The 13553-nt window shown below is 40.2% G+C and overlaps 1 protein-coding gene, 1 non-coding gene and 1 pseudogene across 2 annotated transcripts in view; 1 reads left to right on the top strand and 2 right to left on the bottom strand.

Moving 5' to 3' along the window:
* Nup133 (nucleoporin 133) overlaps positions 1-13553 on the top strand; it is a 56845-nt gene that overhangs the window by 10642 nt on the left and 32650 nt on the right. The window contains exons 3-12 of the mRNA XM_004640808.2: positions 716-819; positions 3032-3139; positions 4493-4627; positions 5493-5663; positions 6078-6233; positions 6540-6610; positions 7288-7435; positions 10368-10515; positions 11448-11605; positions 13249-13337. Coding sequence (XP_004640865.1) covers positions 716-819; positions 3032-3139; positions 4493-4627; positions 5493-5663; positions 6078-6233; positions 6540-6610; positions 7288-7435; positions 10368-10515; positions 11448-11605; positions 13249-13337 — 1288 coding nt within the window. The remainder of the gene's footprint in view (positions 1-715; positions 820-3031; positions 3140-4492; positions 4628-5492; positions 5664-6077; positions 6234-6539; positions 6611-7287; positions 7436-10367; positions 10516-11447; positions 11606-13248; positions 13338-13553) is intronic.
* Positions 540-642, bottom strand: LOC111812529. Its single transcript, XR_002818020.1, has one exon. It is a non-coding gene; the product is annotated as a U6 spliceosomal RNA (small nuclear RNA).
* Positions 9411-9848, bottom strand: LOC101561453 (annotated as a pseudogene).

Genomic DNA, 13553 nt, shown 5'->3' with positions numbered 1-13553 from the left:
GGCATGTGGTGCTGGGGGATTGAACCGTGGTCCCTGATGCTTTTGCTAAGCTTGTTCTAAGTAGGTGCTTTAGACCACTGAGCCATCTCTCCAGCCCCTGTACAGGCTTATCTTAAACTTGTGATCCTTTTGTCTCAGCCTCCCAGAGTGCAGGGATTACAGTTGTGAACTACCATGTCTGGCATAACTGTTTCTTATAGAATATAATACTTTAATATTCTTATAGAAAGTAAGGTATTTTTATAACAGAACTTAAGGTGTATCAAACCTAGGTCAAAATATAGTTCTGTGATATGTTTCTAAAGATGATTATCAAATCATCTATTTGATCTATTCAATAGATCTCTTGTTTTGCTTATTAGTAGTTCTGGAACATTAGGAATATTTTTTATTGTGAATTAATTTTTTGTGTGTTTCTGTTACCTATGTTGGTGAAGCATGTGCTAATAATGAGGATCTTGGCGTGTGGAGATTTTTTTTTTAGAGAATATTAGTTTCTGTAATCAAATTCATGTAGGTAAGTAAGACCTTACATATTTAAAAATATGGGATGCTTCACAAATGTGCGTGTGACCCTTGCACAGGGGTCGTGTGATCTCTGTATTGTTCCAGTTTTATTGTATGTGCTGCCAAAGTGAGCACAGCTTAAGGAGATTTAATAGTTTTTCATGTTCAAAACTTAAGGTTGATTGTGTGTCTTGTTTTTCTGCCCTAGTTGATGACCAGCTGTCTGTGCATATCGATGAGGGCGGATGGGCTTGCCTGGTCTGCAAGGAGAAGCTCCTTGTTTGGAAGATCACGATGTCTCCTGTCACCAAGGTGTGCTCTTCAGGGGCTTCCTTAGCCACAGGATTCAGGGACCACTTGACCCTGCATCTTCTCCTCTGCCTTAGCACTGGTGGAGGACAGTGGTCTGAATCTCTGCAGGCATTGGGAATTTGTGAAAATTGAGCAGATATGCACGTTTATGTTTCAGGAAAAGTTTCACTATTTTCACAAGGTTTTTTTTTTTTTTTTTTTTCTCTTTGAACTTAAAGTTTATTTATGACCGAGGACATGGTTTCCCTGATGAATGATCCCCCAATAACTCTTAAAAGAATGTGAGCTACACTATTGGTGCAGGGGTTTTTCACAAGTTTTTAAAAGTTCATGTCTATAGTTTATTTCCTCTCTAAAGAGCCAGTGCAGGCCGGTGAAGTAAACATAGCTTCAAGGTGATATTGTTCTCAGAGCAAAGTGAGGCTCAGCACAGGGCCACACGGGCCTGCATTTCTCCTCAGGCTCCTTTCATTCAGTACAGTCTTTGTGTGGTTTTAGCCTTTTTCTGGAAAATGGGCGTTGGCCCTCATTTTTCCCCGGAACTCTGCCTTCTAGCTTGTGCTGCTTCCCTTGGGCACAGAGTCCTCACCCTTAGTATCATGTCACCTTGTGAGACTGGTACCTGCCACCCTTGCAGAAAGTCTGTGGACTTTAAGAACATTCACTGTATTTTTACAAGCACAGTCAGCATACGAAGCCCTTTTAATATTGTTTATTTTATTTTTTTTTTTTTTAATTCTAATTTTTATTTATTAGAGAGAGAGAGAAAGAGAGAGAGAGAGAGAGAGAAAGAGAGAGAGAGAGAGAGTGGTGTGTGTGTGTGGCCAGCTCAGCCCACCAGGGGGCAGGGCTGGCTGGCATGTGGTGCTGGGGGATTGAACCGCGGTCCCTGATGCCTTGCCAAGCTTGTTCTAAGTAGGTGCTTTAGACCACTGAGCCATCTCTCCAGCCCTTAATATTGTTTAAACAAGATGTATGTTATTTATATTTAATAAAATTAGGGACAGAAATTTTCATAGGCCATAGTACCAGTCTATCTGCCTAATAAAGTCTAAGGTAATGCCATCCACATAAGCTGACAGAGTGTGCTTATTTCTAAGAAGGTAGAACTGTGTTTTGGTGAATTGAGTAAGTGGTGCTTACAGAACAAGAAAACTGGTGCCAGTTGCTGGGCAGGCTTTTAGCTGTGAGCCTCTGGTATGGGTTATCATTTGTATCTGGCATCTTAGCTCAGCAATCTCTTCCCTACACGTAGCGGCTGCCACCTCTCATTCTGGGCCTTTGTTCTCTGAGGACTTGGAGCTCCTGTGCACCTAGAATCTTCATGTCTGCTGGCCTTTGTACTGCTGCTGCCCAAATAGTGCATTTTTGGTCGAGAGCAGTAGATGATAGAGAAGCCCCAGAGGACATGCTGATTTAGCAGAGGGAGCTTTTCTTTTCTTTTTTTTTTTAGACAGGGTTTTATGGTACAGTTTAGGCTGTCCTTGAACTCGTTATATAGCCCAGGCTAACCTCTAACTCAGCAATTCTCCTGTCTCAGCCTTCTGAGTGCTGGAATTATAGCATCTCTGGTTAGCAGAAGATTTTTATTTTTTAATTTTTAAAAATTTTAATATTAGGAAAATTCATTGGCGAAAAGGGATGGGAAATAGAAATAGCTCCTGAGAGATAGGCGGGATCCTGACCTGGTTGTTCATCAGAGGAATCTTGCTTGGCTGAGGTCTTAAGATGTATTTTCGAGGTAGGTTAGTGTAATTACTCTTGGTCATGCTAATTTTAAATGTCAAACACATCAAAACCAAGTGGAGAAAGTCTGTAGAAAGCCTAAATGCTTTTTTTTTTTTTGCGGTACCAGGGATTGAATTCAGGACCTTGCGCTTGCCAGGCAAGTGCTTATTCTACTGAGCTATCTCCCCAGCCCCTAAATACTTCTTAATCCGTATACTTTTTATCTTTGAAGAGCAAACTAGTGTATACTTGAAGTCCAGACTAATTCTTAAGTTTCCTGATTTGTCTCTTAAGATTCTTTGTTGTAAAAGTACTGAAAGTATGACCAAAGAGCTGTGCACAGAATATATGTATAATTGTAGTTCCAGCAAATGAATTGGAATATAAAATATACAGAGAAAGGAGTGGAAAAGTCGGATGCATATTCATATTCAAAAATATTGGATTTGATGTACAAGGTTTTCTGTTGGGGTTTGCTCTGCAGCTGTCTATTTGTAAAGAACTTCAGCTGCCACCTAGTGACTTCCACTGGAGTGCTGACCTGGTAGCTGTCTCTTACTCTGCTGCCTCGGGCGAAGCACATTCTGTTCAGGTAGGTTATTTAAATGCTTATTGAAATAAACTTTCAAAATAAAGATACTCTACAATTGAAGGAAACATCCAAGCTAATCGTGAGATATAACTAAAGCAGTCAAAATCAAGACTGTGGCATTGACAAAGAGTTGGAAACATGGGTAAGTGGAACAGAGGGGAGTCTGGTGATAGGCCCATAGATGCTGACCAGAGTGGTCTTCAGCAGGTGCAGAAGCACTCTAGGGGAGAAAGGATGGTCTTTTCAGTAAATAGTGTTAGAACAATTGGTCATCTATAATTTTAAAAAAAGAATTGAATACCCCTCTAAACTTCATACCTAGTGCAAAGACTAACTCAGAATGAATCATTCATTTAAATGTAAAATTATAAAAGTTTTTAAAGAAAATGAGAAAAACTAGAATGTGGTGTTAGGCAGAGTTCTTAAAAATCACCAAATCATGTTCTGTAAAAGAAATTGGTAAAATTAATATTAAAGTTAACATAAGATCAACATTAAAAGCTTCAAGACACCAGCCAGGCCACACAGCAGGAGATGATCTGCAGGCAGTGCAGTGGCAGTGGAGTGGTACCTGTATTTACAGCCAGCTCCCAGGTCTTTGTCACTCCCTGAACGTCATCTTCTGTCAGATCACCAGCAGTGTTAGCTTCTCTTCAGAGCTTACACCTTACTGTGACCTGTGCATGCTATCGGTCGAGCTCATGTGCTCCTTCTTTATGAAAATTCAGTCATGAGACTGTATTCCCCCAGTCCCTGAAAAAATTGTCCATGAAAAACTAGTCCCTAGTGGCAGAAGAGTGAAGACCACTGTTTTATAGCAGATGTCAGCAACAAACAGCTGATGTCAGGATCGCAGAGACAGAAAGTCAAGTTCAAGGACAGTAGCAATGCTTAAATTTTCTGTGGCTTCATTGTTTGATGTTCTCAAAGAGACAGTACTGCCCAGGCAGAAACAGTGGTTGCCAGTTAGGATGGAGAAAGGTCTGCGACTGTCAAGGGATATAATTGCTGGGAAGTTCTGGAGATGATGTGGTACATGCGTCAGAATGCATAGAACTGTACAACAAAGGAAGCAGGAGTTCCACTGCTTTTATTATTATTATTATTATTATTATTATTATTTTGGGTTTTTTAAGACACGATATTGCTATGTAGTCCAGGCTAGCCTCAAATTTAGTGATGCTTCTGCCTCAGTCTTTTGAGTGCTGGCATTATAGGCATGTACAACTATGCATATTTGATAATTTAAAAAATACAGTTTTAAAGAATTCTGTTTCTCATTTTGTCTGTCAGAGACACTCACGGTTGAGGTCGTCTTTTGTTGCTTACTGACTATTGTGATTTTGTTTTAAGGCTGTTGCTGTCATGGTTGCCACCAGAGAAGGGTCTGTCCGCTTCTGGCCAAGCCTAGCTGGGGAGGACACGTACACAGAGACATTTGTGGACCTGGGAGGTGACAAGATGTGCAGATTCCTAACAGCAGTGGAGGTTTGTAGTGGATATTCCCACATGCATATGGAAAAGCTGACTCGGGTTGGAAGTGAGGTTTGAATGACTACAAATGTGGGTTCTAGATGGCTGTACAGACTGAAAGGACCAGGAGGAAGCAAGCAAATGATATAAGGGCCTGTGATTTGAATGACCATACCAGTGGTATAAAGCGAGTACCAGCACTACAATTAAACCTTGGTGCTCGGCTGCTGGGGCAGCTTGGCTTGTGTGCTGACAGGAAGGGCTCTGCATGCCATGGCAGGGGTTGACCACTACCGCTAGACAAAGGGAGGCCTGTGCATGGGGCTTCAGGATGTCCAGGTGGTAGAAAGTGCTGCTCAGTAGTTTTAGAAACATTTTATGGGAGTAGCTAAGAAACTTAGATGCTGCACAGTGAACGCTTGTGTCTATTCTTCAGATTTACCGAAGAAATAAAATACGTGGTTTGTTGAGCCTGTAATACGGTGAACTTCAATTTAAGAAATCGGAATTTTAAAAATTTAACATTTTCAGCTGCAAGATTTTTTCTGTGTAGAATAATGACGAGTTAAACAGATTGTAAATTACTATTGTTATTGTTATTGTTTTCAGACAAAGGCTCATTATGTAGTTTAGGCTGGTCTTGAACTCACTATGTAGCCCAGGCTGGCCTCAAACTCAACATTGATCCTCCTCCCTCAGCCTTCCAAGTACTAGGATTACTCACATAAACCACCATGCCCGGTCTATTGTAATGAGATAACGTTGTGCCTTTTTATTGCTTTAGATTTAAGGCAGGGATGGTTTTTCTCTGTATGAAAGCATTTCACGTTACTTCTCTTTGTCTTAGGTACTTAACTAATCTCACAGTATTTGTCCACAGGGAGGGAGTTTTATCTTGGCCTCTGCAGGAAGTCAACTAATTCGGTTGATACCTGAAAGCTCTGGAAAGATTCATCAGCATGTCTTGCCACAGGGGCAAGGGATGCTGTCAGGAATTGGCCGCAGGGTTTCTTCCCTTTTTGGAATTTTGTCTCCTAGTAGTGATCTCATGGTAAGTTTATAAAATACCTGTTTTATAAGCTTATTTTTTAATGAAATTAAGTTGTCTTGTGTAGCTGTGGGGCAGCTGTGAAGCAGATATTTCTCTGCAGTTTACCACTGCGCAAGCAGCCTTGCCATGGGTGCAAAGTGCGAGAGGGGTTTGTACCCAGATGTCTGCATCTGAAGCACAGTTGTCACTAGGCTGTTTCTTCTTTATTTCAGGTAGCTCTCTTGACTGCTTTTTCAGTTTTCTTTGGATCTAAAACCATGTCTAGAAACAAATTATTATATTCCTCTTTCTCTCCTATGATTTAGACGCTGAACTCTGCAATGCTTGTCCCTCTTCTGACCTCTTTGTCATTGCTTTCTTTAGTGACCAAGGTATAGTGCTCTGATACACTTTGTGCATTCCTTTCTCTGTCAGCTTGCAGGCGTTCTCTGGGACAGAAGAAGGTTGAGTGTCTATAGCCTGACGAGCTCAAATGTTAATAAATGGGAGTTGGACGATTCCTCAGAAAAGCTAACATACAGTTGGGATTTACACAGAGTTCTGAAGGAAAATATCACCGATGCTATTTGGGTGAGGACAAATGACGTTCATCTCCAACTCATGTTCTTGGTTATTCCTTGTTTATTTCAATGCATTTAAAGAGATAGTCATAGTGCACAGCCATCACAGAGCAGAAGTAGGGTGTTGGGTCCTACCTATGTCAAAGCTCACTGATTTGCTTGCTTAACAGTTTTCTATGAAGTGTATACTTTTCACCTTCAGACATCCTAGAGCCACCATAGATGTGGCGTTTATTTCATCAAGTGCTGGGGATACACAAGTGGGAAGAAAGACTTCTTACGCTTAGGAGCTCTCTTATTTGATATTTCCTTTTAGGGATCTGAAAGTAACTATGAAGTTATTAAAGAAGGGGTCAACATTCAGTATTTGGACTTGAAGCAGAACTGGTAAGCAGTTAATTTGTCCTTTAGTGGTGAGACTAGATTTCAGTTTAGAAAATAAGTTAGTATCTGTGATGAAATGATGAACATTCTTGCTGGTTGTTGTACTAGTGCCAGTTTTCTCATACTGTTAAGCCAGTGGCCTGCCTTTTTGTTGGGATTGTTAGTGTGCTCCTTCCTACAGTCTGAAAACCTCACAACAGCTACTAAAAAGGAAAATATCAGAGTGTGGTGACACACGCTTATAATCCCAGCTCTCTGGAGGCTGAGGTAGGAGGATTGTTGAGAATTTGAGACTAGCTTGAGCTACAAATTAAGCTGAAGGCCAGCCTGAACTGCATGGTAAGACCTTGTCTCAAAAAAGATCTTAAATTAAAAAAAAGGTTTCGTTTTTTTCTGCAAGCATTTTGGTTAGATGCGATTTGCCTGGCTTCATTTATCTTTATCACACTTTTAAGAGCCAGACTGCTGCTCAGATGTCACCCACTGTGGACCTTGTTAGATTTGATGACCTTGAGAATGGGGAAGAGACACTCAGGAATGCCTTCCTGGGTCTCCTCTTTCCTGTGTCACCCAGGACAGCAGCAGCAGTTGGTTATGCTACAGAGAGAGTAATGAAGGCATCCAGAGAATGCCTCTGTACTCTGAAGAGAAGGCTTAGACTTCTCTTTTTTCTTGACCAGTGATGGGCTCCTGATTTTGGCAGCAGCATGGCATCCAGCAGATAGTCCTTGCCTCGTCTATTACTCTCTGATAACCATAGAGGATAATGGCTGCCAGATGTCAGATGCAGTTACTGTGGAGGTCACTCAGTATAACCCACCTTTTCAGGTAAGTTAAGTTGCAAGGTGCCGGTCACACACAGTTTTTTCTAGCCATTGCATGTCCTTGAGCTCTTATCTGCGGGACAAAGGCTTTAAAGTAGCTTGCTTCCTGGTACTCTTTGCTTTTTCTTTTTTGCTTTTTCATTCATTCCCCTTGCCCAGCCTTAGATCTAAAGAGCAGTCTTTTTATTTTACTGTTACTCTGGAGGGAGTCGTTTTTTCTATATTAAGTACGAATACAGAAAATTTTTGTGAAAAATTGGAGGGTAAAAGTAAGGAACAGGCCTCGGGTGGCAGCTAGGGTTCAGGTTTGAGCCTGACATATGAGAGAAATCCCTGTGTGGCCGAAGGATTATATGTAGGCATCAGCGATGTTAGCTCGTCAGTGTGTGGACCACTCGTAGCTGCCACGTACATGAGGGAAAGTTCTGGCAGCTGTTAGTCATTTCAGTTAACCACATGTGGTGTCTTAATTCTGTTAAATCCTTATTCTTAATATGATTCATTTCACTGAATTCCATAAGCAAATCTTAATTATGTTCTTTTATTTCAAATGGAAATAAACCTCACTGAGTGTTCGGATTATATATATAAAAAAATAGTGTAGGAAAAACTTTTCAGAAAATGCAGAGGGGTATAAAGAAAACATTTTCAAAGAAAATGTGAGTTTCACTTAATCTAATTTGTATTTATTTATTCTTTTTGTGGTGCTGAGAATTGAACACAGAGCCTTGTGCATGCAGGATAAGAGCTCTACCCTGAGCCATAGCCTCAGCCCCATGTTTATCATTTTTACCATTTGCTAATTTTATCATTTAATTAGGTCTTGTTTGTGTTTTTAATCTGTGTTTTAAAGAGAAAACAAAAACAAAAAGCAACATAAAACAAGAAAAATGGTACAGAATTTCAAAACAATAGAAAATTAACAATGCTATATTATATGCTGTTGTCATCAAGTTTGTTGCCTTATTTGTATTTCTTCCTCTGATTTTACATATGAAATAAGTTTGTGGGTATTTGGGGGTGGTGCACATGCATGTGTATAATTTTTTGGGGGATTCTTGAAAAAAACAAATTACATAATTTGTTAATACTCTGCAACTTCCAGTTCATAAGTACTGTATTATAAAATATGAATAAATCATAAATGGGGTGCATCAAAGAAAAGTACAATCAATAATTTCAGTTTTTGCTTCCTTGACAAGGTACTGTACATAATCTACATCCATATAATAGAAATGGCACAGTCTCTGAGGACACATCCTACATTTTATTTATATTTTAAGACTAATCTCAAAATCACATATCCATACACCTATTTCCTTTTGTTGATTTCACCTAAACTTAAATGTGTGGTTTATTTAACAAAGACTCTAAACATATATTTACCACGTCTGTTACATGTAACACACAGGAACAGCTTTAGACAGAAATTCATCCACCCTCCCCCAACTTTTTTATTATAAATACAGCTATCAAAACAATCTTGAACATATTTTTGATGCTACTAGTAGTCAGCACCCACACTGCTTCAAAGATTAATACAGTTTGTGACAATATTCATTGTACCTGCTGCTCTGAACATTTTCAAGCTGCAACTTTCACTACGTGAATGGATAAGCATGCCATTTGTTTTTCCTTCTTGAGATTTTACTTTTCAGAAACACCCGTTTTCACTGACATCTGACAGTTCTTCCCGTGCTTTCATCTTGTAAACCCGAACCTTTGTAGAGTACTCTAGGTTCACGTTTTAAATGACAGTGCCTCAACAAGAGAAAGAACAATTGTGCTGCATTTTTCCTGTTACCTGAAAACATAATGGATGAACATTTATTAAATATATTTTGACAAATGTCCAGGTCATGTTTATCAGCTGGAATTCTTTTACTTAATGTGTGGGTATTTTGCATTGTGATATTTAATCAAGACATTAATATGAGTAGAAGGTTGTTGATTTAAGACAAGTTTGAGATCCACTAAAACTAACTGTTGTATGTTTGTCCTTCTGGTTGTTGTGGAAGCTTCATATTTTCTTTGGACATCATTAGGTGTCTTAGCTCTTGAAGTACAACTTTAATACTATACAAATTTTACCATTTTGTTAACACTGGTATGCTGTGTGCCTCCACCATTCCACTGGAGTTATTTATTCCATTCATATTAATTTTTGTTACAAATCTAACTGATGGAGGAGCTTCTGGGTATTTAGGTCTACATTCTACTTTTAGGCTATATATTCTGTTTTCATAATTTGTCCTTGGTGACCCAATGATCATGCCTGTCCACCTCATAAGTGTCATGTCTTCATCATCTTCAAGGCCCCAGCTAACTGTACCATCGCCTACTCCTTTTTGTCCTTCTTCAAGTTCTTCCAACAAGCGAAAATTACAAGGAACTTTAACTCCTGTGGAGACCGCCATCTTCTCCTACAGCCCGATGCAGCCCTATGACTTTTTTTTTTAAATCTTTTTCATTATTTGGTACAAGGTCTTGCTGCACAGCTTAGACTCAGTGATCCAGCTGTCTCAGCCTTCCTAGTGCTGGGATTACAGCCGCGCGCCACCACGCGGTCTCAATCACTGTCTCAGTGCATCCTGGGGGTGGAGCTGGCATGGCACACCGGGGATTGAACCCGGGTTCCTGTGTCTGCCTAAGCAGGAGCTTTAGTCCGCCGAGGGCTAATGTTTAGATTTTCATGAGAATCAGTGAATTAACATTTTATCCTTTTTTTTTAAAATTTTTTTATTTTTATTTTTTTTTGCCAGAACTGGGGATTGAGCTCAGGCCCCTGCGCTTGCCAGGCAAGTGCTTATTCCACTGAGCCATCTCCCCAGCTCCACATTTTATTCTTTTTATGGGATAGTTTGTATAAAATATAAAATCATACAAGCAGTTTTGTTTCAATTCTTACTAAATATAATTTTAATTTTAACTTTCAGTCTGAAGACCTAATTATGTGTCGGTTGATGGTCCCTGACTTTTCAAACCAGACTGCCTATCTGTACACTGAAAGTGCTGTCTATGTATGCTCCACAGGAACTGGGAAATTTTCTCTTCCTCAGGAGAAAATTGTCTTCAGTGCACAAGGTACAGTAGCATTTTTTGTTTGTTTGCTTTTTGTTTTGTTTTGAGACAGTATCTTGCTATACAGTACTGGCTGACCTTGAAAAGGAAATGTTCCTCCTGCCTAGGCCTCCCGAGTGTGGGCTTGCAGGCATGTACCACACCTGGCTCAGTAGCATTTTAGAAAGTGGGATCAGGGAGCTCATGGTAAGGTTTGATAGTTTTCTTTTTATACCTGTGGCTTTAGGTCAAGCATCTTGGGTATACTGAAGCCTTTAAATCAAAATGGTAGTAGAATTCTCAAAACATTTACGTTTATGGGCAAAAATAACAATTCCTCTGGGGAGGAGACCAGAAATGAAAGAAATGATACTAAAAGAATTAATTGCTTATCCAGGTTAGTTAACCAGTTCATCTAGACCCTGCAAGAAGAATGCTGGACTCAGGTGGTGCTGACGTTGGGAGGGAAGCAGATGAGCCAGGAGGACATTCTAATCAGGACTCCCATCTGAGATACTGCGCAGCAAGGAAGGCGGCAGGGTGGATCTGGCATTGCTTGTGCCCGGCCAGAGCCTAGAGGACAGCGGTAGCATTCCTGAGGTGCTCAGTGAGCTTGGGCACCTCACTCCGGGCTGATTCAGTAGACACAATCAGTTAGGCCAGAGAGCACTGCAGGCTTGCAAGAGCTGCTGTTTTCAGTTAGACAGGATGAATATTTTCTCTGGGGGTTCACTGTACTGCCTGCCATCTTATGAGGACAGTTTCTAGTCCTTCCTTAAAAAGTAGAAGGACTAGAATGAGTATGCTGCTTCATACAGCAGCCTGTGCTTGATTTGATTCTGTCACTTCAAAGCTGAGTTCAGGTAGGAGTTATATTGTAAAGGAAAAAGTACATGACTGTGACTTTTCTCTTCAGGATGGCAGATTTCAGAATGATGGATTTATTTTCTTTTTAGGAGATGGCATTTTAGGTGCTGGCTCCTGTGGCAGTGTTCCCATCCTCTTCTCTAGAAACAGTGGCCTGGTGTCCATCACGTCGAGGGAAAGTGTATCCCTCTTAGCAGAAGACATGGAGGAGTCCTTGGCCTCTTCAGTCACTGGACCAGGCAATGAGGTCGGTGGTTCCTTAAGATGGTTTAACTTTTGTTTTTATAAGGGTATTTTGTACAAATGTTTCACATAAGCCAGTTTTCAAAGATTTAAGATGAAAACCTTTTTTTTTTTTTTTTTTTTGGTAGTACTAGGGATTAAACCTAGGGTCTTTGGACTGAGCTATGTTCCAAGCTGTTTTTTTTTTTTTTTTTTTTTTTTTATCTGAGACAGAATCTTAAGACGTTGCCCAGACCAAGCTTCAACTTGTGATCCTCCTGCTTCAGCCTCCCAGAGTGCTAGGATTACGTACATGTGCCACTGCGCCCATGAGAAAACATTCATCCTTTTATCTCCTTCATTCCTTGGTCTTCTTTCCCAGAGCTGCTGCTTTTAAGTCTCTTAGTTATTCCTTCTGTTATTTTCCTCTGCATTTTAAGCAATATTTGCCTGTGTCTGTCTTCTGAGTTGGAAAATGAAGGCTTCGGGTAATTTATACTCCTGTGTCTTTGCTTTACCAATGTAAATGCTTTTCATTATTACGATAATGTGAATGTTGCTTTTGTTTTGCTGAACCTTGTGATGTACTGATTCCATTTCCCACATCATGGTTGAATGGCATTGTTTTCTATTTGGCTCATTTTTCTCAAGTGTCTGAGTTGGTCCTTCGGCATCCTGCAGCAGCTCTAAAAGACACTTCAAAGTGTGGTTCTTCTTGTGATTGGATCTCGGGGAGTGGTGTCTGCAAAACTGTGATCCTGAAGCCTTTCTTCTGCACTGTCCTCAACCCCTACAAGCCTAATTATCCATAGGACGACCTCCCCCCTTCTTTTTTCTGCTACTGAGAAGTGAACCTAGAGCCTTTGCATTGAGCTACATCCCCAGTCCTCTTATGATACAGGGTCTTGCTCAGTTGCTCAGGCTGGGCTTAAACTTGTGATCTTCCTGCCTCAACCTCCCACAGTACTGGGATTATAGCTATGCACCTCTATACCTGGCTTTTTGTTTTTTAAATGTCTTTTACTAAGGTTAAAAATAATGTTTGGGGAATATTCCATTTTAAATAATCTATTGTGGTTATTCAAACTAAAGTGACTTGATATAGTTTCTACAGAAAATAAGAGCTTTAAACTTTGTTTTGTAATCATGTTACATTGTAGTACTGCTGTGTGTTCTGAAGCTATTTTTACAATGTTCCATTTTTCTGAATCCTTGCTTAATCGTGGTAATAGTATTAAGAAAGATTTTGTTGGTAATGATGAAATCTCCTTTTTTTGATAGAACTGGGATTAAACCCTGAGCCTCCAACTGGTTGTTTTTGTTTGTTTGTTTGTTTTGGGTTTTTTTGAGAAAAGGCCTCATTAAGTTGTGCAGGGTGGCCTTGAACTTGTGAACCTCTTGTTCTGGTTTCCTGAGTAGCTGGAATTACAGGCCTGTGTTACCATGCCCAGCCTTATTCATGACAGAATCCTTGAGTTATCTACTTTTTGGGGCTGTGCTTCATTGTTGAGTTCTCTTTGTCAAGTTTGATAAATGCCTGAACATATGATTAAATTTGTTTGATGATTTAAGTGTTATTGTCCTGTTGTAGGATGGGTACAGTTCATTCTTGAGCAATTAGGAATGTTCTGATTCTTTCACCTGTAACCATAGCCTGTTTCTTTGCAGAGTATGGTGTTTGAGACCACAAGGAATGAAACCATAGCACAGGAAGATAAAACAAAGCTGCTGAAAGCTGCCTTTCTACAGTACTGTAGGTATGGCCTGCCTTTAAATCCAGGTTTGTGGTATGTCTGGGGTATGTTCTACTGATACATATGGCAGATTGGGTGACAGTGAGAGCAAGTTGGAGGAATGATACTACCAAGAAGAACGGGCTAGGGGCTGGTGAGATGGCTCAGTGGTCTAAAGCACCTACTTAGAACAAGCTAAGCTAAGCAAAGCACAGGGACCGCGGTTCAATCCCCCAGCAC

The sequence above is a fragment of the Octodon degus genome, unplaced genomic scaffold (assembly GCF_000260255.1).
Source record: "Octodon degus isolate 3935 unplaced genomic scaffold, OctDeg1.0 scaffold00127, whole genome shotgun sequence".
Lineage (NCBI taxonomy): Eukaryota > Metazoa > Chordata > Mammalia > Rodentia > Octodontidae > Octodon > Octodon degus.
Note: the sequence above shows the minus strand (reverse complement) of the source record. Positions and strands in the feature narration are given on the sequence as shown.